General features: G+C 39.9%; 1 protein-coding gene across 1 annotated transcript in view; it reads left to right on the top strand.

The window, feature by feature from the left end:
- Positions 1 to 606: 606 nt before the first annotated feature.
- Positions 607 to 24376, top strand: part of atp10a (ATPase phospholipid transporting 10A) — a 49900-nt gene continuing 26130 nt past the window's right edge. The window contains exons 1-10 of the mRNA XM_014981762.2: positions 607 to 2040; positions 7759 to 7963; positions 9145 to 9230; positions 12558 to 12664; positions 12750 to 12881; positions 14303 to 14433; positions 15663 to 15915; positions 15997 to 16214; positions 16291 to 16485; positions 21190 to 21745. Coding sequence (XP_014837248.1) covers positions 1616 to 2040; positions 7759 to 7963; positions 9145 to 9230; positions 12558 to 12664; positions 12750 to 12881; positions 14303 to 14433; positions 15663 to 15915; positions 15997 to 16214; positions 16291 to 16485; positions 21190 to 21745 — 2308 coding nt within the window. The 5' untranslated portion in view covers positions 607 to 1615. The remainder of the gene's footprint in view (positions 2041 to 7758; positions 7964 to 9144; positions 9231 to 12557; positions 12665 to 12749; positions 12882 to 14302; positions 14434 to 15662; positions 15916 to 15996; positions 16215 to 16290; positions 16486 to 21189; positions 21746 to 24376) is intronic.

Below are 24376 nucleotides of genomic sequence, written 5' to 3'. Positions count from 1 at the left end.
TTGCAAAATATCTATAGTAAGGGGCAACATTATGTCTTTCCCAGGCCCACAGTGCCATTTCATTGCATAATCAAGAAACTGTTACCTTCACTTATCATAAAAATGATGTATACATCAAATATGACTTAAAAAAATTTGACTTTGGGCATCTGTGACTGTCTCTTTAAGAAAGAAAGTCCTGCTCTTTCTGTAACTTACAATAGTAATAAAGGTGAATTTGTATTTTAGCGCTGTGAGTCGTTGCAGAACCACTGGAGTTACAGGTGCAAGTCTTTTGTGGTATCTTTCTTTTTCCATTTTTTTTAAAGTGTCAGTATTATATATTTTCCAGGTATATTGTCATTTTATATCACAACTCTAACTCTGTTTCCCTTCAGTTGTTATGAAAATGCTGTACATATCAAACATGACTTAAAAGAAATTTGACCTTGTAATTTTAAAACATCTTGAAATTGAGCCTCTGTCTCTTTAAGAAGCTCCTGCTTTTTCTGAAACTCCACCTTCAGGAAGTCATCACAAGTGGCGCTTCTATTAACCCTTTTAACAATGTTTTTACCAATGTTGAACTGAGAATTAGCTAGTATAATGAGCTCAGTTGATGCTCAGTTCCACCAGGTGTTTGCCAATTGCTGTTGGCTAGTCTGAAGGAGCTGAGTGAGGGAGCCGCATGTGAGGCAGAAGCTTGGCTTGGAGACTACAGATTTGTGGAAAAAGGCGGTGCTAGGTGAGACCAAACGTTTCTGCACCTAAACTGGCTACCAGGGAAGATTAAAGGATTTCTCAAACATGCATGAAAGAATAAAACAACACTAAGTGTGTTTTTGATGAGTGAATAACATTATAACACGATGTAAAGCTCAAAGAAGTCGATTTCACATCATACTATCCTTTTAATTTTTCTTTTTTTTAATTTTATTATTATTAGTAGCAGTAGTATGCCAAATTCCACAAACTTGGTATATTACAGATAGACTTTTTAGCTTTTTTTTTTATTAGATAAAAATGTTCCCAACCGAAGCGATTTACACACACACACACACACACACACACAAAAACTTTATTACACATTTGACAGGAACAATTCAGTTTTTTCAGTCTTCCTGTTGGCTGTGTTAACTAAATTATACCGCGTGGCAAAAAGGAGGAAAAAAAAGGCTGGGTCGAGGAGGGGCCACCGGGTCAGATTTCCACAAGAGTGCGACCCCAAGCCCACTCACAACCATCCCATTATGCTTAAACTGCGCGCAGTCGCTGATCTGTAAGCAAACCGTCAGCTCGCGGCCTTTGCCTGTGACCCATCCATGTGTCTTGCAGATCCGTGCTGTAGCTACGGAAAGTCCAAGCCCTCCCTACTCTCCGAGCATCCTTCCAAACAGGCAGGGGGGAAAAAAGAAAAAAAAAAAAGAAGCCAAACACGCAAAAGTTTTCCTGTCGCCAAAGCAGGAGTCGACATGGATAAAAAGGAGAGGTTTTCGTGACCGAAGCAAACAACTTGGGTTAACTTTTTTGTCCTTCGCTAAAAGAATGATAACATAGTCTCCGGTTTTTGGTGGTGTTTTTGTGTGTGAAGACGCGAAAACGGTAACAGTGGAAAAGTTAGAGGCAGCGTCAGGCTATGGCGCGAGACGGCGAAGACACCGGGATGGCCAAGGCTTCAAAAGCCAAACGGCAACGAAAGAAAAAGCCAAAGGAGAACAAAACCAGGACTGTTCACGCCAACATCCATTATGACAACGCAAAGGGAGAGGAAAACCCCAACAGACACTATGCTAGCAACAAAATCAAGACCACCAAGTACACCGTGCTGTCATTCCTGCCCAAGAACCTCTTCGAGCAGTTCCATCGCTTTGCTAATGTTTACTTCGTCTTTATCGCTTTGCTCAATTTTGTCCCGGTTGTCAACGCCTTCCAACCCGAACTTGCTCTGGCTCCGGTGGTTTTCATCCTGTCCGTCACTGCCATTAAGGACCTGTGGGAGGACTACAGGAGACACAGGTCGGATAAAGAAATCAATCACATGGACTGCCTGGTCTACAGCAGGTAAGCCCGGCCTGGAGTCCAGCTGGCAGCCAGCAGCAGCGGTGTCCACCTGGCTCCTCAACCTGGACACTTGCTTCATTTTCCCCCTCTTTATTTCAGTCGTACAAGCTGTTCTGCTCTAATGCATCTGGTCCTCTCACATCAACTGATGACGGAAACTTGGGGAAGAAAAAAACCCAAAACGATAGTCTTTAAGATAGTTGCTAACTAGTCATGTCCATTCAGCTTTTTTTCCTGCTTCCTCACTGTAAAAACACCAAAATCCTACCAAGTAATTTTAGTCTCGTTTCTAGCGGAAATATCTTAATACTATTGAATTTAGGCAAAACTAACCTACGAGTATCTTTTCAATAACATACAAGAGCTTGTTTTAAGTAAATAAATCCTTAATATTGATGAAAAGGTACTAGTTCCATTGGCAGATAAATTTACTTAAGACAATCAAACTATCTGCCAATGGAACTAGTATTTTATCAATATCAATAACTTATTTACTTTAAACAAGCTTCTAAGTGTTGCTGATAAGTTAGTTGTGTTTTAATTCAAGTGTACTAAGATATTTGCACTAGAAACTAGGCAAAAATGTGTGTTTACTACCAAAGCGGTCTTGTGTACTTCAGTAGGATTATAAGTGATTTACCAAATTAAAGTACAGCATAGTAGTGAAGAGGAAGGAAAATGGTAGGTGGGTTTTCCCAAAATAAATGCGTGGAGTAAACTCAAGCTCAGTCAGATTTAAAACTTGTGATCATCAGATTTCAAGTTGTGCCACAAATTCTCTGTTGAATCTGAACCATTCACTTTTAACTGAATGGTGCTGGAAGAATATTTATACCAGATTTAGACGTTTTTGGCTCCGTATAAGACAGGGGTGTCCAAACTTTTAGTCGCATGTCAAAAGGATTTTGAGGACCAAAAATGTTCTTCTACATAATTGACTACAATAAAGTAAGCATGCAATACTTTTAAACAACGTACATTTGTTGTTGGAAGGGATGTAGAAATAATTTTAGATAATGTGGTTTAACAGCTTTTATCTAGTAATTTTTTTTATTATTATTTCTTGGTATTAATACCAACAACATTCAGTCATTTCTGACCAGTTAAATCAGGATTTATGTGGTTTCTTTAAAATGTTTTAGCTGAGTTTAATACATGAATTAAAAGCAGATTTGGATGCAACAAAGCCAACTTTTGATTTAAAAGTTGACATTGTTGCATCCAAAGTGTTCCCTGTAAGAGAATGCAAAACGCCAGATTATTTAAAGACAAATTATTTGTGTTGTTTTCAACATTTTCTATTATCCAGAATATTTTACTTTGACTGTGACAATTATGTCCTAATCAATAAAAGCGATAAGTTGCTTTCATTGATTTAGTCGCTTTTATTGATTGATTTAATTGATTAAACAAACTCTTAGTTTTTGAAAATGTGATTTAAAAAAAAAATCGTATTAGATTTTTTTTTTTCACTATTTCACTCTTTGGGTTTTCATAGTTCATAGTGATGTCAGCACACCTAAGGCTGCCATCTTGTTTGAAAAGTATTTTAAAGCTTCTCTGTATTTGGACATCAAATTCAGGTCAACTCTATGCTGGAGTGTTAGGGCCACACTAAGATTTAAAAAAAAAAATTAATTAATTATAAGAACAAATTCATAATATTTTAAGGATACAGTCCTATGACCATCGAGTTGACGTAATGTGACCAGAATAAAGTTGTAATTTTCTGAAAACTTGACATGTCATGAACAACATGAAAAATATAATCAAAATTATCACATCAGCTTCTGATCATTTTAAGTTTTTTTTAATCATTATTTTCACAATTTTCTTGTAAAACTGTCTCTTTTTTGCTAGTGAATATATTCTTGTAATTAAACAGAATTTCTGGCCCTGATACGCCAATCTCACAGAAGGGATGATGGAAATAAAAGCCACTTTTTTTTTCTTTTTTTTTTTTTCTTAAAGAAAATTGAACATGGCATAAAAACAATCTGAGATTGTATTTTGAAGTCCAGCTCTGGTGTGTGCCATGTCGTTTGTGGATGATTGATCTCTGTATGTTCAGAGTTTATCCCTGTCCTGTCTGATGTTGTTTGCTCACTGATTTTTTTTATAGCAAATCTCCAAAGCCTTCAAAGAAAAGCCAAATTTACTCTGAGATTAAATTACAAACTGGTTAGCTGATCAGTTTAGGTTTGAGATTTCTATCTGTTTAAAAAATTTTGAAAATCACATCTTGTGCTCATTCTACCTAACAAGTTTGCACCATCTTGTGCTGGTCTATCCATCACATAATATTCTTATCAAATACATTGATGTTTGTGGGATTTAATGTAATCAACTGGGGGGAAAAATTAAAAAAATCAGTACTTTCCATAGCATGGTATAACGCAGGCTGGCCTTTATGTGCGTCACCTGAATCGTCACTTCCAGATCCGACTCTTCCGACCTCGGGGCTAAAGCTCAGACATAATAAAGTTCTCCCCAGATGTCTGTCAAAGAAATATAAAAGATTGTTTCTGCTGATACTGCAGCATTTGCTTTTGGTTCCGACTCTATTAAGTCTGAATGGCTTTCCAACCTGATGGCCCGTTTCTGACCAGTTTCCTGAGTATGTGTGCCCAGACTGTACTTCCCTAATGAAAAGCAGCACTGTTGTCCTCCCCCTACAGTGCATAATTCACAGCCATCAAAAGCGCCTCAGTGCCTTAGGGCTCCAAAGTGTTCGCACACAGACTTGACCCGCGTTGTTGTTAAGTTTGGAGATAATTGGATTGTCTTTTGTGGCGGCAGCAGTGTTGTACTAAACATCCCGTCCTATGGAGTTGCTGACCTGACTTAACTCATACGGTACCCTGCACACCTCTGCTCATGCTTAAACATGACGGACTACCAATCAGCGTTCATACGTTGGATATTCTGTAATCCAGCTAAATTAATTTTAATTAGAGGGTTAATCTAATGCAGTTGGACATAAATTTTTTAAGGAATCTGAATATTAGTTTTAAAGTTTTGAACTGTATTGTTTTGCGGCTGCTTAATATGTCGGCGATGGCTCAATCGGCTGGTGATCATAATGGGCTGTGACTGAAAAACATGGATGGTCCCTGTTCACTACAAGCTTCAACAATGAAAATATCCAGGGTTTTTTAATTCAGTGTGTGTAAACAAAATCAGATGAAAGAGATGAAAGTTGAAACCAGAAGTTTTACACACACCGATTGAAAGACGCATATTTTTATCCCCCCCCCCCCTCCCCCTGCGCTGTCTGCAGTTAAATTAGACCAAACTTCTCATGTTTTCTGTCGCTTAGGATAACCAAAATTATTTGTATTTGCTAAATGCCTAAAGATTGGCACATTTTCCAAAGATTTCTTGTTGTAACTTTCTTCAAATTCAGAACTTTACATACATTTGGTCAGTATCAGGGATAATTGTCCTTTATATCACTTTGCATCACTTGGGTCAAACCTTTTGGGTTTCCTTCCAGAAGCTTCTCCCAATGGATTGCTGGAGTTCTGGTCCATTCCCCCTGACAGAGCTGGTGGAACTGAGTCGGGTTTATAGCCCATCTCACTTTCAGATCTGTCCACAACTTCTCCATAGCAACCTACCGAAAAGTTAAAACATTGACTTTGCTGTCGTTATAAGTGACTTTAGAACCTGTGGCTGGATGCTGAGGATCATCATCCCTTTGGAATAATCATTTGAGCAAAGTGTTTAATTTCTGGCTTTCCACCTTATTGTCTTTACTCATGAGCATTATGTATCTATTTTATGAAGTGCACCAGTTCCTCCTGCTGCAAAATAGCCCCACAAAGTGATGCTGCTACCACCATACTTCACAGTTAGGATGGTACAAGCATCCTGGTTTTTCCTCCAAATGTAATGATGGTCATTATGGCCAAGCAATTCCACTTTAGTTTCTTCAGACCACAGGACATGTCTCCAAAAATGAAAGTCTTTGTCCCGGTGTGCATTTGCAAACTGCAGTCTGGCCTCTTATGTTTCTTTTGGAGTGGCTACTTCTTCCTCACCGAGCGGCCTTTCAGCCCATGTCAGTCCACAGTTTCACCGTGGGTAATCACACTCTCACCAGCTTCAGCCAGTATATACACCAGGTCTTGTTTTTGGCTCAATCTGCATTTTGGACCACAATTCATTCACCTCTGGGACAAAGAACCCATCTAATTTCTGAGCAGTATAATCGTTGGACATTCCCATCAGGTCTATACTAGGGCTGTTGTAAACGAATATTTTAGTAATCGAGTAATCTATCGATTATTCTTACGATTAATCGAGTAATCGGATAAAAAAAAATTATAAAATGAAATATTGGTAAATCTGGCATAATACCGGTGTTACTATCAGATATCAATATCAGTCCAATTTTTCATATTTGAGCATCCCTAACAGTTGCTTTTTTGTAGTTTAGAAAACTAACCTGTAACAATAATAGCTCACTTTCTAAGTTAACCAGAAGAAAAGTCATAGAAAAATCTGAAATTATATTGAATGTAATAACAAAGAGGCAGGCTCACAAATATGCTTATAAAAATGTCTACAATCCAGCTTTTAGTTTATGTATTCATCTTCAGTGAGTTTAATAGATTAATTAAACTCACCTTGCCACCTAACCTGTCACGCTTTGGGTTTGAAAATACGAGAAATGCCGCCTGGAGTGGGAGGAGAGGGCGAATGAACGAACATGGGGTGGAGGGGAGGAAATAGACCAGCGGACTGACGAACCGTTAGACCGGGGGACGAACACGGGGGGAAGCAATACGGGATATTTACGACACCTTCACTGGTCACACTCAGAAACTCATCTACCAGCCATGTACGATGCGCTCCGCCACCCGTTTCTTCAGACCGGGATATGAAATTTATTGTGCTGTTCGTCGGTAAAGCTACATTTACACGGTAAGCATCAGCTACTCAGCCGCCCGCCCTGTTCAGGCTATCCGCTCACCTCAGCGCTCTTCCCGCCGTTCGCTTTCAACCAGCAGCCCCGGAGGAGAAATGCTGCCGTACTCCAGGCATTCCCCAGTCATTTTAAGGATGCTTATTGGTTCCCCAAAAACGATAAAAAGTCGGGCATTATCATCAATCCATAAAATCCCCACGGGCCAATCTTGAAGATTGGACTTTATGCCGCTGAGACTTAGCTTTTATCAACAACTCGGAGGCGGAAGTGAGAGCTCCGCGCAACGCAAATGAAGTCCCGGCCGGAACACAGTGCGCTAACTAATAAAACATAAATTAACGAAGCTTCGAGGCAGGTGAATTTTAGTAATCGAGGTACTCGAATCATTCGAGGAATTGTTTCAGCCCTAGTCTATACATGCATATAATTGTTCGAACAGAAGAACGCCGGGCCTTCAAACATCGCTACATTGTTCCCAAGGATGAACCAGACGTGTGAAGGAAATTAAACTCCATATCTATTCAAATTTTGCAGTGTTATAAAAATAGCCAGTTGTCATTTTTTTGGCAGGTAAACATGATCTATAAGACATGGAGAAAATTTAATCAAATGAAAAACGTCCAGTACTTAAACTTTTTGAAGACCTTAACGTCGAAGGCCAATCACAGGAACAACAAATCCCAACCTCCCAGTTTGGTCAAATCAGCAGTTGCAGCTTGCTTTCTTAGAAGTAGCACAATGTCTGTGTGAAGTCGCACACACCTGAGTGTATGTTGTTCCGGCAGAGAGGCCAAACGCTACGTGGAGAAGTACTGGAAAGAGCTGCGAGTTGGGGACTTTATCCGGCTGCGATGTAACGAGATTCTCCCCGCCGACATCCTGCTGCTGACCTCCAGCGACCCGGATCACCTGTGCCACATCGAGACCGCCACGCTGGACGGCGAGACCAACCTGAAGCAGAGGCAGATCGTCCGCAGCTTCTTTGACCTGGTGAGACCGAAACGAATGTTGTTCTCAACCTTGTTTCATCATGTGCTTGGTGCTGCGTTTTGCTGTGATTCCTTTTGTTTTCAAGTTTAGTTTCAGGTTTTATAACTAACAAAAATTTGAAATTGCAGGAAGAAGCAATCACTGCTCACTCTCACTACTATCAGTGAGCAGTGGCCTAAAGTGTAATTGAAATGCTTCTGAAAATCTTTACAATGTACAAAAGGCGGTTGTAATGGAAACTCAGGTGAAGAATCTCGGTTATGGCTCAAAAAAATAAAAAAGTTTTCTCCGGTTGACGTTCCTGAGATTCTTTTCAAAACCCACCTGACAAATAAAAAGGAGATAATTTTCAGCTTTTAAGAACAATCAGAATTTAAAAAAGGGCAAAAATATTAACTAAATAAATACAGGTTAAGGCAAATAATAAAGTGTATGACTTGATCAAATGTTTTCTTTATTTTGGGTATCCTTCCATAAGTTTCACACAAGTGTGGAGGCAGAATTAACCAACTCCCTCTGTGAGGAACTTTACAAAAAGGAAGATTCGTCTAAAGAGTTGTTAGTCTCTTTATTCTCCTTTCCAGATTCCTACAGAGGTATATCATTTTAAAAACCTTAAAAAAGGCTAATAACTTTCCCAGATTTTTTTTTTGAACAGAGGCATTTTCTGCCCACACCACCACTCAGTGGTGTCGAACTTAAGTGCAAGAACAAAATCAGACAAAAGTCCGATTTTTATACTCTGATATGAAGCCAATGTACCTATTATATGAATATAATGCATAAATTACACCTTTCCCCTGAAAATAGTTGGCTTTTTCACATACTTCTTTTTAACTCTGCCTATAAATTTCAATGGGCTTTGTAATGGCCATTCCAAAAAACGTGTTTACCTTAACTAATTTGTCTGCTTAGGTTTAGGTTTGGAAGACCCATTTGTGTCCAACCTTCAACTTTCTGGCTGAAGTCTTGAGATGTTGCATCAATATTTCCACAAAATGTTCTTTTCTCATGATATTTTGTAAAAACAATTTCCCCCTGCAAAAAGATATGCTCTCTGTCTTGGGTCATCTGAAAGTAGGAGTGTGAATAGAGCAAATATTACACACATCTTAGCATCCATGACCAAAGTGAAGTGGAGGCTCCATATGTTTTCTCACTGGGTGTTTTTGTCTTCACAGGACTGTGATTTTGACCCATTAAAGTTCAGCAGCATAATTGAATGTGAAAAGCCTAACAATGACCTGAACCGATTTCGAGGCTACATGTGAGTATTACCTTTTTTTTTTTTATCTTAGTCATTTTTAGAACTTGTTCTTGATTTTCAATTGATATTTGAAAAATCCTTTAATTTCCATTGCAACCATTCAGCTGTGCAAAACGCCCGGGTGTTTCTTAGAGCCGCCTTTGAGGACAAAGCGCCTCCGGATAGTTGTAGTTTAGATTCCTAGCTTCCACCTCACAGAACACCCGTCCCCTGCAATGCCTCCACTGAGCTCCTTCAGACTAGCCAGCAGAATTAGCAAATATCTGCTGAGCTCATGATACAAGCTATCAGTGCAACGCTGGTAAAATATTGTTAAAGAGTTAATAGAGGAGCCATGTTGTGATCACATCCTGAAGGTGGAGATTCAAAAAGAGCAAGAGTTTTTAAAGGGACAGAGACCCAGTTTCAAGGTGTTAAATTATGAAGTATGTATATATATATATATATATCAATTATGAGTTATGGCTTATTTTTGCAGATTTGTTAACCAGTCTTCTGTACTGTTTTTTTGTTTGTTTGTTTTTTCCATATGTACAACCTTGTTGGCGGTCCCACTCTGCTGTTAAATTTGCTGCGTCATTATCCATACAGTGCATGGTCACGGTGTTTTCATCTGAAAGAATGACTTATCTCCTTCAAAAAACACTCAAAGGCACATTGTGATTTATTTGTGTCATGGATTCAATTTTAGTTTTTTTTTTTTTTCTGGCACTAAGTTCTAACACTTTTTTTTCCAGTGTCTGAATGCCAAGTCTTAGACTTGTTTGCTTTTATTAATTTGTTACATTTTCTCTGTAAATGATCTTAGATGATGGTTTGTAGACAAGTCAAGAGTTTCAAAGTTAAACTTGGGTTGCGCTCAAAACAAAAACAGAATATCTAAGCAAAAGATATAGTCAGCCTTGTTTGGATGCGAGGTTTGTGCAATTACAAGGTATGTAACAACAAAATACATGCCTTGATTATGAGCAGCTGTGTGTCATCAAGCTTCTTGAAGGGTCAAGTTCAAGTTGTGTATCGAGTTTCAGTATTTGTACTGGAAATGATTAGGGTTGTTCTCCTAAGGTTTGCTTGCTACAATAAAAGTAAATTGAGATTTTTCACTTTTCTTTGCTTAGTTCATGACTGGTTTGGATGTCCAGCTGTAATTCAGTCAGTATAGATCATTTACTAAATGATGCTGTTTTTATTTTTTATTTATTTATTTTTGGACAAATTCCCTTTGGCTTTGGATGCTGCAGAGCTAACACTTACAGCTCTGATATTAATATATAGATTTAGATAGATAGCACTTTCCCTTTCCCAGTTTCCAAACATATTTCTGCCTGTTTCATTATTACACTCCGCCTCTGACGATCTCTCACTTCCTGGGTACGTTTCTATGTGAGAACGACTTGACCGGGGTCAAACCAGTGGCTCTCTTGTGATTCCAATCTGTTGAGTACAGCAATGATCCCAAATGCGTGAATCTTAAAACTGTAATATCCCAAGAGTTGGTGATTGAACAGTTGACAGATAACTGTGATCAAACTTTCATCAGTCACCTAGATGTTAGTTGCCCCTCCACATGTTTACATGTTTCCTGTAAAAACAGAAGTTGTTGATGGGTCCCCTCCCTCAAAAGAGCCCGTTGGCTCTGATTGGTCTGCTCTAGTTTAGTTCGACCCCATCAGGTCAGGTCAGCTCTGTTGAAATCCAAACATGAAATGATGAGTCTTTGTTTCCTTTCCTAGGTGAGTGGTGCACATTCGTTGTGAAACCAGCCCTTTTTTTTTTTTCTTCTGTTCATTAGAATTTAAAGTTTATTGATCTTTCAGAATGTGCATTTTTACCGTCATATTACTTGAAAATGGACTCAAAACTACAATACTATGGTATCTGGGACAATTTACCATCCAGTAAAATTCTGTCAGTGTAACAGGCCTGCCTGGAGCCCTGCCACTTCTCATGATGTCACCACATTAACACACTGGATTTGCCGAGCTCCCTGTAAAGGATCTACTGCGACTTGTCTTCAAACTATGACGCGCATTATTTGCTTAGAAACTCACCAGATGCTGCAGGTATTCAGTTGCCAGGCTACAGTGGAGCTCAAGGCTCACCGGTGCTTTATTACATTACGGTCAGTGACACCTGGTCTAATCTGGCTTCCCTTTCAGGGAGAGAGAGCGAGCTCAGAGGGGGTTATCTCCTTTTCTAGCAGTGCTAGCTGTGAGCTCCATTAAGCAATGTGTGTGAGCTGACTGCTTAGGGATCGGGGAAACTCGTGTTAATCTATGGACCAGTGGTGATGTCTGTCGGCTTGGTGTCAGAGGTCAGAGCGTGACCTCTGTTGTTGGTAAGCATTCTGATAGTAGCGTCACAGTGTCAGTAATGTTTCAAATTCCTAAGAGCTACAGGAAACTTTATGAAACATTTGTTAAAAAAATGTATTAAGCTTTTTTCACTTTTAATAAGGTAGACATGCAAAGCTTTTTATTATATGAGCTTTGGATCTACAATGATTCATACATCCCTTTTCTATTAAAATATCTGACAAAAATATTTAAAATATTTCATACTTTATTTTAGCAAGTAAAAAAAATTCACAATATAATTCAGAATTTTTTGTTAGATTTGGCTGAATTGACTTATTAGTGGAATTCTGGATGTGTTATATGTAGTGGTGTCAGATTAAAGGTTGATGAATACAAATGCAGACAACACTCAGATATTTAATATGTTGTTTTTGGCTATGAGAAAATTTTGTGATTGAAATGGGACATGAAGAAGTTAAAGGGGTGTGGATACTTCTGTGAGGCTTTGCCTTCATTCAAGCTAAAAACAGACAAGCTGTAGGTGACAATTGAGGGAAAGCAGCAAGACGTGAAAAGCCTCATTGAGTCCAAGCTCGAGAGGTTTCATTTAGGATCAGTGGGAATTTTGGCTTAAATCAGCGCCTACTGTAATGGTTCACAGCACCTTGGCAGAATAAATGTATCTAGTCTTTTATCAGGGTTCTTGCAGGGTCTTCAACAAAAAATGTCTAACATTTGAAAATCAAAATTTAAAGCTTTAAAAATCTTAAACTCCCAGATTTTCATCCACGGTCTGAAATGAAATTTCATCAAGTCTTATTTAATTTTGAGCATTCGTGATCAGAAGTTGAGTTATGTGTTGCGTTGGTCTTAAAAAGTCTTTAAAATGTTTTAAATTTTACTTGATGAAACCTGCAAGAACCCCCGTTTTATTATCCAGGAAGGAATCAAATCTATAATTACTTTTTCACCTGAACGATAATGATTTTTTTTCTTTCATCTGAGTCATTTCTTAAAATGAATTTTCCAGAATCCACCGAAACGGCAGAAGAGACGCACTTCACAAAGAGAACCTCCTCCTGCGAGGCTGCACCGTCCGCAACACAGAGGAAGCCGTGGGCATCGTCATCTATGCAGGTCAGTCTGACCCAGCGGCGCCGCCGGACCGCATCACGCTCCCCTTAAGACCTGCGACCAACACGCCTCGCTTCTGTCTGTGCAGGTCACGAGACCAAGGCCATGCTCAACAACAACGGGCCACGTTACAAACGCAGCAAGCTGGAGAGACAGATGAATGTGGACGTGTTCTGGTGTGCCGTCATCCTGCTGGTGTTGTGCCTGTTTGTTGCTGTTGGTATGCAGAACTTTGTTTCATATGCACAAGTTGAAACATTTTTGCCCCATCAGAGGCCAGTTTATATTTTTGCTTCTTTTTTGTCATATTTAGATGTTTTTAGCTCAACAAACAAATGTTTAGAAATGGAAAACAAAACCTGAGGAAAGATCAAAAGTAGACTTAAAACAATGATTTAGTTGTTAAAAAGAAACTTGATGCTTTTCATTTTTGATAACTTTCAGCCAAACGCTAATTTTTTTTAAACATAATGAAAAAAAATTGCTTCGACTTATTGTCCCTGTCACCTTGTTTGTAATTAAAGTCAGAAAGTGCTGGCTGGACATTGTGTGTCAGGATTGTCCAGTAAGGAGCAAAATTAATACTTCCATTAAAGCTGCGATATGTAACTTTTATGAATTTTTAAAAATATTTTTTATGTATTTGTGAGAACTGTCACTATGGTGTGACGGTATGCTATGAGGTAGGTAATCTGTGAAAAAATGAAGCTCCTCTACCTCCTCCGAGCCATTACTGCCATCTCACCAAAAACAACCAATCAGAACCAGGAGGAGGGCCTTGGTGCTGTCAATCACCCTCACGTACTCGCTGCTCAACATGCTAGTGGTGGAAAAATCACTTACCGTTAAAGGAAAACTGTTCATCCCCAGTCACCTGTGGCTATGCTAACTAGCCTTAGCATTCACTGCAAGCTCTGCTATTAGGAAGAAGCTGCAGCTAGCAGAGAGGAAGGGAGAAAGGGTATTGACAGTACTAAGATCCGCCTCCTGGCTCTGATTGGTTGTTTCTAGTTGGGAGAAATCAGAGGAGCTCTTTTTTTTCCTCAGTTTCCCAGTATACATATACGGCACACTGCAGCTTTAATTACCGGAAGTCTTTCAGGTCCTGACGCTTCCAACAAGTTCCAGACCATCACATTACCACCACCACCATGTTGAACTGTGAGAACAACAGTTTGTGGAAATTAATTTCTTAATGTTGTTAAATAACATTATTATCAGACTGTTGTAACTGATAATAATAAAAAGCTTTGAGTCAACATAATATAGAATTTTAAATAAGATTAATTAAAACCATTATTTTGTGACTTATGTGATTGGTTTCTATTTTGTGAGAGTTTTTTCTATTCTTACCATATGTTTATTTATATACACGTTTATTCATATATAAGTGAAATTGGAATCCATACAAAGTTGGCCTATTTAAGCATACCTTGTATTTGTACTATTATTGAGAACATAACCAATAAAAGAATGGTTCCTATGAGGAATTCAGAGAAAAAAAAAAGAAATCTGTGAGAGAGCAAATATTCCAACACTGTATCCTAAATCATTCTCATATTTTGCTTATATATATATATAAATAATGTTTGAATTTTATGCTCTCCGTCTTTCTGCTGACCTTTGCTGTTGCCGTTCCAGGTCACGGGCTGTGGATGTTTCAGTACGGAGATAAGAGACCCGTGTTTGATGTTCTTAGTCCAGAAGGGACAGACTTATCACTTGTGATGTCAGTCATTTATCTCTTCCTCACCATGATCATCGTCTTTCAGGTACGAAATTGTGAGGGGCGGGGTTGGGGGGTGGGGGGGACAAAAAAAAAACAAGTGAAACCCAGATAACACCTGCAGGGACAAACCGTATCAGTATTTCTAAAAGATTCTCTTCCACTGTATGCAGGCAGCGCTGTAAATCAAATTGTTAACTGAAATTATTGCAACCTCTGAGCATATGACCTCTAAATCTTTATCCCCACTTAGAAAAAAAAAGAAAAAACCCTCAGCATGCAGTGAGGATGTATGCGCTTCATGCCTCACACAGCCTCTCTGCTATGCAGGATCAAGTTGGGGAGGGAAAAGTTATCACAGAGATCTATTGATCTGTTTGCTTGTGACCTGGATCATCGGTGAACGTGTCACGCCGCTCCGTGTCATAAGCAGCGGATCGGTTTTGATCTGTGGGGTTTCTGTAGAAAACAGCGAATGAATGTCGGCGTGGTCAGTGATGTGCTTTAGCTGTGTAAACAGTGGCTGCATTTGCCATGTGGGGGAAGAGCGGCGGGGGGAAAGCGTGCAAACTTAACAGCCTTCCCAGATGTTATGACTCAGTCTTCTCAGCAAAAGTGTTAATGGAAATGTCCCATCACCTCTCATACCAACCTTTTTCTGAAATAATCGAGCAAATGCGGAGCACACTTTTTAAACAGTCTTCCTCCCAGACCATGTGGTACTCTTCTGTTCGTGTATAAAACTGCACCAAGCTTTTTTAAATGTTTTTAAACTTTCTGAACTTTTTTTTTTTAAGAAAAGTTGATGAAACCCAACCAAATTAAAAGTCTGATATCAACTTTGTGAGTCCATGAAGCATTTTTAAAATATTTTCTTCATTCATTTATATTACATCAGTGGCTTAAAAAAATCATACCATCGTTTTTTCATTTATTCTCTGTTTCCTTTCTAAAAAAACAAACAAAAACAAAACAATGTTTCAAATGACAGAAAATACTTGCCTACCAAGATGGCGCCTCAGTGGCACGGATCACTTCCTGTTCAGATTTGTAGGAGCTGTGCATAGAAGCAGAAAAACTTTGCTTGTCAAACAAGATGGCGGCCCTTGGTGGTCTGACATCATTCTGAACTACGGAAACCCAAGGAGTGCTTTAGTGGGGGAATACCGATGGTAAAAAGTCAAATGTTAAGCTCTGAGAAGTGGTTCAGACCGTCTGCTCACTTGTGCATTGTGTGCTCTGAATCCTCTCTGTGACTTTCCTTTCCTCTCCCAGATGCTGATACCCATCTCGCTCTTCGTGTCGATTGAAATTGTGAAGATCTGCCAAGTGTACTTCATCCATCAGGACATGGATCTGTACGACGAGGAGACGGACTCCCAGCTGCAGTGCAGGGCGCTTAATATCACCGAGGATCTGGGCCAGATGCAATACATCTTCTCCGACAAGACGGGCACGCTGACAGAAAACAAGATGGTGTTCCGGCGCTGCACTGTGGCCGGAGTGGAGTACTCGCACGACGCCAACGGTGAGTTCAACCGGCCGACGCGCAACGCTGGTTTCCCCTTTAAGGTCCTTCCTAACGGCTGGGTGTCTTGACGCAACGCAGCTAGAAGGATCGCCATGTATCAGGAAATCGATTCCGAGGAGGAGGAGTTCATGTCCCACGGAGGCACCCTGCCCAGACGGGACAGCGTCACCAGCCATCAGAGCGGACGCGTCGTGCTACGCTCCCACAGCACCAAGTCCCACCGCAGGACGGGCAGCAGGGCTGAGGCCAAGCGGGCCAGCATCCTCTCCAAGCACACGGCCTTCAGCAGCCCCATGGTCAGGTCACCGCTCCGTCCAGCTCCGTCCTCGTCCGCTCCAGTCCCCGCTAATGCCTCCCTTCGCTGTCCTGTAGGAGAAGGATGTCACCCCCGACCCTCAGCTCCTGGACAGAGTCAATGAATGCAGCAGTCAGCTGGACTTCATGCGCTTCCACCACCAGTCCATGTCCCACCTGCCCTCTGGCCTCTCTGATATCATCGATTTCTTCATCGCTCTCACGATCTGTAACACCGTGGTGGTGACCTCGCCTAATCAGCCCAGGCATAAGGTAAGGCGCGGCGGCTCCCACAGGCCTTCTGTTTGCTTTTGTGAATTTTTTTTGTGTCCTACAGTTCTCAACTTAAAAAAAGAATTCATTTTATTAGTGGCCCTAATCCTCTTCTGCACATTTCCGATGGTGTATTAAATAAACACAGAATTGAAGATGAGTAACAAATGTTTCAACCAAAAATACACTTGCAGTTTTTGTTAGTTTCATAAGTTTTTTTATTTGGAAAAAATACTGATTTGTAAAATTTTTCTTTTGCCTGATTTTATTTTTTATTGCTACCTATATTAATTATTATCATTTTCATCCTTAAAATAGCAAAATTTCCACCTAACTTTGTTTTGATTTGATGACTGATAATTTGATCATTTACTCACTTGAGTAAACTTTTTACCAAAAACTTTTTACTTTTACTTGAGTCATTTCTTGGATGGCTACTTTTTACGTTAACTGGAATAAAAATATGTCAAGTAGTTCTACTCTTACTTGAGTACAATGTTTAGGTATTCTTGTCAAGTGAATGTGCATAGCTTGTAATTTAGTTTTCTAAGTTGCAATTCAATGATTGGTTCAGAAAATCACTAATATTTGTGGCATAATAATCAAGTTTTTCATCTTTTAGGTAGTCAAAGAATTTAAAAGTTTCCAGTCATCCTTCCCAAGATCCACTTTCACTAGTTACGCTTTTCCTAAAACTTTCCAAAATAAAGCAGAAATGTCCGTGTGCACGTACCTTTCACTGCCATTCTTTGATGTGCTGTGTCCAAACACAACTGTGTATCCGAGTTTTGTTTTGCTCCTGCGTGAGCCTGGGTGTGGTTGTCCTGTTCTGAGGTGATATCCTCCCCACCCATCACACAGCTGTTCCCCCTCCACCTCCTGTCCTGTCCCCTCGTGCCCCCCACTTCCCCGCCCAGAGGGATGGAGCCGTGGCGATTAAACTGCACAAAATGACACATTATTCATGTGAGTTTGTCCTTCAAGGTTATCGCTTTAGATGAAGAAAAAAAATACAAGCCTTGCGTAAAACAAAATCAGCAGCTTTGATGCAGCCTCCCTCCAGCTTTCGTTTCCGCTCGTCTTTATTGTTGTGATTTGTTGTTCCCCGTGCCGGTGCGATTGTTCACATTTTATTAAGATGCCCTTGTAGCTAACCCAGCCCATTGAAGGATTTATACTTGTGTATTTGTGAGAGCCGTGGGTCCTGCAGTCAGGAGACCGCGGAGTGAGTCACCCTCCGTGTTGTCGTACAGCACCACCCCGGCATGAAGGACTGGGTAAAGGATTTTTGCCAGGAGAGGCATTTTCATCAGTGCAGGCGTAGTGATGGATTTATGCTAATTAAAAAGAAAGGAGGGTAAAAATTGCTCTGAAAAAGTCCTAAATTTAACCTGCATATAAAATACCTTTAATCAATTTTCTAAAAGTTAAGTAAATTTCTCGATCACATTGGTGTTGTTTTAATATAATGTAAGCAATACACTGATTGAGAATGCATTGATACTGGATTTGTTTGACTAAGTACTTCCTGGACTGGGCCTGTCATGATAACAACTCAGAATTGTCCCAGACGTGATTGCGATAAACAATAATATTGTTTGGAGATAATTTTCAAGTTATAGAATGATGATGACGTGGTAATGCAAATACACCCTCTCAAAGATCAATAAATCTTTATTTCTAATGAGCATTTAACTCTGGAAGTGGAAGACATTTTAAATATCCAAAACCCTAAACTTTTTCTTTTCTTGTAAGGAAGACAAAACAGCACTGTTTGCAAATATGTTCATTCAAGAAAAACATAGACCCTTTGCTGCTAATTTATTGAATAACTAGATATAAAAGTGCAATAACATACATTTTTGTTATGAATCTGTTATTTAGATTATTCAACCATCAGATTACTAACTTAGCTTTCAGAAGCCCCTTGTCAATCATGAAACGTCTTTGAAAAACATACTTTAGAAATGTGAGCTGCAGACGTCAGTGCTGCTGCGTCATGTTTTGCATTTTGGACTTGAATAACTTTAGTGATACCTTCTAGCACAACTTGAACACAACAATATTCTTTTCCATTGTCACATCGGATCATTTCCAGGAACAAAAATTAACCCCCATGGGCCTAGAGAACCGACTTTTTCATCAGTCGCCGTTTGTGGGTGTCGCTTGTGTGTCAGAATTATAGACGTACAAGAAACATGTGAATACAAAGGTTCCTGCCAGTGATTTTTGTATGTAAAAAAAAAAAAAATAATAATCTTAGCCCAACTTTTTATTTTGAAATGGGTTCTTTTATCTTTTGTAACTCTGAATTACTTTCATACTACCTCAGTGGTACTGAAAGTGAAGTTCTATTCTTGCAGTAACAACTTCCACACTTGAGGGGCGTTGTGGTTAACATGACCTTTTTCCAACAAGCAAACAAACCATTCCAAGTGCTGCACGGTTTGTTTACTTGCTGGAAAAAGACCCGATTTCTCAGTTTCCGACAATTCGAACTGGATGAACTGCTACACATGCACTCCTCCTGAGTGTATAAACTGGTGAGTGACTTTAGTTTCAGCATTACAAACATCACCATTGATTTGTTGGGTTCTTTTACTTTATCACAGGCCATTCGTTGTTGCCTTTTGTTTGATCTCCTGACAAATTGTGTGGCATTGTGTTCAAATTTAGGTGGTAAAATGTTGAAACAGAACCAGCAATGCTCCACAGGGCAGCAGCTGTTTCCAGGCAGTCTTTACTAGCAGTTACGTAGTTTCAGGCTGAGTGTACCAACCTGATGACCCAGCCTGTTTTCCTTCAACAAGCCTTCCTCTGCTTAGACTCCTGTCTTTCCCAAAATTAGCTCAGTGTTTGCTCTCCTCGCTGATCCTCATAGTCGGGTCACATGGGGGAAAACTGCTTACGATTGACTGCCAGGAAGTTCTCAGAGTTTTTTTTTTTTTTTTTATGCATGTGTGAGAATATAAAAGTGGAAAGTATTTGTGTGCTGTCAGAAACCAGCTGTTTGAGATCCTACAGTTTTGTTTTGTTAAATGTTGCAGCTGCAGCTTGGTTTTATTTTAAAAACCTTGAAATATTCTCCCTTTTACTTCACTTTTTTTTGCTACATTTACTTGAAACGCCTTTGATTGGCCAGGTTTTGGCTCACACTGCATATCACTGAAGATTATCATGTTGCCTGTGTGAAAAGTTTTGGTTTACGTCTTCAACACCTAGCAGGTCCAGGTTAACATGACTTGATTAGTACTTATAGGTTGCATGGTTGAAGATTTATTGTAAGCAATGTAGTTATTATCTGCTTTAAATGAAAGGGAGTTGTTTTGTTTTATGCTCTAAAATTTAGAAAACACTATACTAGGCTGTTTTTTTGGACTGTGTGTTGCAAAAGTAATGATGTATAAACCTTTTGCCCTCTTTTGTCATGTTACATCCACAAATATATTATAACATTTCCAGAGTTTCTTTCAGAAAACCTGCTGGTAGAGGCGCTACAGCAGCCCACCGTGATTTTGTTTAAAGAAATGTTAAAAGTTACAAAAATGCAGAAGTGCAAAAGTAGACATCATAATAATTTGGAAATAATAGTGTGAGGTCAACAGGCATGTGCAGGGACCGCACAATTAATGCACACCCCTTTGCTTAATCCGTCTTTAAAGGTAATTTTATGTATATAGCACATTTTCAGCAACAAGGCAATACAAAGTGCTTTACAGGATTTAAAAGGAAATACAACACTTTACTGTCACTGGTGTATTAAAAGTCCTATTTGAATTAAACAAACCATGCTCAGCCTGGTGGGGAGGCAAGTAAAGCCTGGTGGCCCACCAGGCTTATGATTCACTTGGGGAAACTTGATTTCATTGGGATTTTATGTCATAAAGGTCATTCAAACAAATAAAATTATTGACTGGTCTGATCAAAGTGACTTTGATTGGGACATTTCTACACATAAACCTGTTTTGATCTAAACCGTCCCATTTGAGCTTTGCCTCCATGCTCAGCAGTGTTGTTCTGTCCTCTTAACTGGTTTTTGTCCAGGATTGTCTTCTATTTAATTGAGTTATTAGCATTTGCCAGTGTTATTATTGCAGTAGCTATTTGGTGAAAAATCATACAATAATGTACATGATTCCTCTTTGCGCCAAATAATGTTCCTGAAAAAAATACCCCTGTAGAATCTAGATACAAAAACTGGACAGCGGAAACGTACAAGTTGAAGAGAAACATCAACATTGCTGTCTGTTGGCATGTTTCATGCAATGTGCTGAAACTTCTGACCAATTACACAGCACTTCGAGCTCGGCCCGGTCCTGGTGTCGAGTTTGGCAGGCACTGGAATGACGCAATTTACGTCATGTACCCACGTCAATGAAAGCCGATTTTAGCACTTCGGGGCCTTACTGTTCTCAACTATAACACTGTAAAGATAAGATAATACAGATAATGGATGGATGAATGGATTAACACACACCTTGCAGTTAAACAATTACATTTTCAGATGTTTGCTTGAACAGTATTCTGAAGTCCAAAAGTTTGGGATATTATTCTACAAACTAACCCAGCATGAACTCTTCCAAAACATTCTCCCTGCCCATTGATGTTTGTGGTTGAAAAGGGATGAAATAAAGTTGAAAGGGTTATGAATATGTAACCCTAGTACCGCAGACGTGTATTTATCCTTTGATCTGTGTTTTCAAGGTCCGAACAAGATTTGAACTGAAGTCTCCGGTGAAGACCTTCGAAGACTTCATCAAGCGCTTCACCCCCAGCCGCCTGACTTCGGGCTCCAACAGCAGCAGCTCTTCCAGTCTCAACCGCTCTTCCAACAGGGGATGCTCCAGCCTGCTCTCCTCTCCCTCGACAGAGAGCACGCTAACCAAGCTGAACGAGGAGCATCTTTCCGGCACCCTGGAGCAAGCCTTCAGCGCCTTTTCACCTCAGTACGACGAAAAACCGCCCGACCACCCCGAGGAAGGAGAGCTGCGCTACGAGGCGGAGTCGCCCGACGAGGCCGCGTTGGTCTACGCCGCCAGGGCGTACAAGTGCTCCCTGGTTGGACGCCTCCCTGACCAGGTGATGGTGGAGCTGCCTCACCTGGGGAAGCTGACGTTTGAGCTGCTGCACACGCTGGGCTTTGACTCCACCAGGAAGCGCATGTCGGTGGTGGTGAGGCACCCGCTCACCGATCAAATCACAGTCTATACCAAAGGAGCGGACTCCGTCATCATGAACCTCATCAAACCTCCCGACACAGGTAGGGAACTAGACGTTCAGTCATTTCAAGCTGTTGTCTGGGTTTGTGTAGTTTGAAGAGAAACATGGTGGCAGAGGAAGACTTAAAATTTTATCGCAATATTTTGTGGTACCATTGTGGTAATGATAAGTGTGAAGATAAGAACTACTTGTTACGTTTTAGGTGACTGTATGGCTGCGACTGCATGACACAACAATTATTAAACACAAATACTGTCCTTAAAAAGCATTCATTAGTAATTCACTTCTTTAGGACATCAGTCATATAAAAAAAGTGTGATTTGTATCACTAAATTGCACACAGTAAGTATATTTAATCATATTTTCAAAGTTATTGACAATGGAGAAAAATAGCAACAATAACAATACAGACCATTTTAATTAAAAGAAAAACATTATTAATTTACAGCAACAACAATAAATCAAAATATAAGAAATGTATCAGAATAAATGATAAGCACTGTGATAAATGCCCACCTGTAGTTGGGGTTGTCTGTGTTTTTGTGGTGAATTTCCATTCTGGTTTAGAGTTGTTGAGCTGGAAGGAGACCCTCCTGATCTTAAATTGTTTTGCATCCTGTTCTCGTGTTAAACTCTACAACACAACAGACTTTATGATGCCACTTGTTTGGGCAGCATAATATGCCAATCATGTCCTTGCAAAGACATGTTTGGAGTACAATATGAACTTGCATTTGACATGATGATGCTGTATTTATTCAGTCGCACAGTCACAGAGCAGCAGAGGCTCACACTGGACACAGACAACTGGCAATGTTTACCAGTAATATTGCCGTCGGAAGATTTTCTAATGCCATGAAATCCCACTGCTTGTGCACTTATGAAAACCTCTGATGCTTTCCAAAACACAAAGCCTGTGTTTTGGCTTTGCACTCGTTCCTTTGGAAATAAAAGGGGCTTCGTAACTACAGATGCAAGCCACAGTTGGTATTTTTGTTTGAAAACCAGTATCGTTTGTGCTACTTTACGTTGTGTTATCTTGTTGCATAAATAGTAATAAAATTCATTGACATTTGAGGTGATAAAGTGACCAAATGCGACAAGGTTCAAGGTTGTCTAAGGATGTTTTCACACCTGATAATCTGGTAGATTCAGTTTGATTTTCAGCTGGTGCGGTTCACCAGCTGAAAATGATCCAAACCAATTGGCAAAAACTTTTCCCCTCTTCGCCTGTTGTGGCGCTGCACAAAGCACTACTGAAGGAAATGACACGGAAACTTCTGAAGAAGACACCAAGCGCAATTTCCTTTTTCACAAAGTGCAGACAAAAATGGAGTGGCGTCAGATTGTTGTAGGATTGGTCTTTTGTTGCTGATGAGACAACAAGCCATTTCCCCCACGAGCGCTAAACTCTCACATTTGTTTTGGTTGTACTTACCCAGAATGCCCCGCGCTACAGTCTCTTTCCTGCTTTTGGAGCGGTCTCCGGTCCATTTAACGCTGTTCCAATACGTATGTGGGTGCCAGCGTTCACTTCAATCGAACAGAGACCTAGGTTTGTAGGCAGAGCAGAGTTTATTTTTCAGTTCACATCAGAGCTCAATTGCACATTCACACCTTCCCAAACAAATCAGACTTTGTAGGCAAACAATCTAGAGCTTGATGAAAGTGAGCTAAATGGGGCTGGTGTGAATGTACCCTAAAGGTTTTTCACCATACACCTAATACTCACTATTAGCATGTCAGCCCACATAACCACTCATTGTTGACTGCTCAGTTCTACATTTATTAGTTTCTCTCTCTACCAACAGTCACATTTCTGGAGAACAAATCTACCTGAGCCTTTCAGCTGCAGCGCATTCGTCGGATTCTTTCTTTCTTTCATAACTAATGTAATATTTCCTCACTTCCATCCACTGAGCTTTCCTCAGAATCCCCGCCTCACGCTTTGAAAACCTCTCCCTTAGAAGATCCACCTCTTACCTAAACTCTGCTCCTTTCCACGTCAACAAACAAAATCGCAGGTTATGTAAGAACTCACTTTGAGCTTAAAGACTGCTTTCTGCTACCTTTCCCAAATAAACTTCCTTTTTTCTTCATTTTCCTTGTTGCATAATCAAGGCGCTCCTTTGTATTCTAATGGTAAAGGCGCAACAGGTTGTTAGTATTCCAGGCACACAAAGAAACACTTATGTTTTCTGCTAAATCTGTATACACGGTAAGGATTCTTGGAAAGATTCAGTCCACATTAAACTCTGACGTTTGCATCTGAAGTCCTGCTTGCTATATCACAAACTCTTTCATAACTGATGAACGACATAAATAGTTATTTGTCATGTGGAGATTTAGCAGATAAGCTGAGCTTGGAAAAAACGGCTTATTGTGTTTTATTTAGGACACAGATCAGAGAGAATGGCAAAACTGTTGGAGGCATATTCTTTAGCCTTACTTGGGTTTGGTCACATCCCTCCACAAGATGTAAGGGTGAGACCTTAGAGTAAGCAAAATACAAAATAGAGACTTTTTAAATGTGACAACAGAGCACACACAAGCTACATTCATGTCAGAGCATTTTCTCTCCACATAAATACAATTCTCCCCGCTCAAAACATTTTTTAAGAAATCATTTTCTGATTCCTTGTCTTATCCCTTAGAAGATCTGCTGTACTCC

This window comes from Poecilia mexicana, unplaced genomic scaffold (genome assembly GCF_051168715.1).
Source record: "Poecilia mexicana isolate PSO_F unplaced genomic scaffold, ASM5116871v1 scaffold_4, whole genome shotgun sequence".
NCBI classification, from domain to species: domain Eukaryota; kingdom Metazoa; phylum Chordata; class Actinopteri; order Cyprinodontiformes; family Poeciliidae; genus Poecilia; species Poecilia mexicana.
This window is presented reverse-complemented; position numbering and strand designations above follow the sequence as displayed.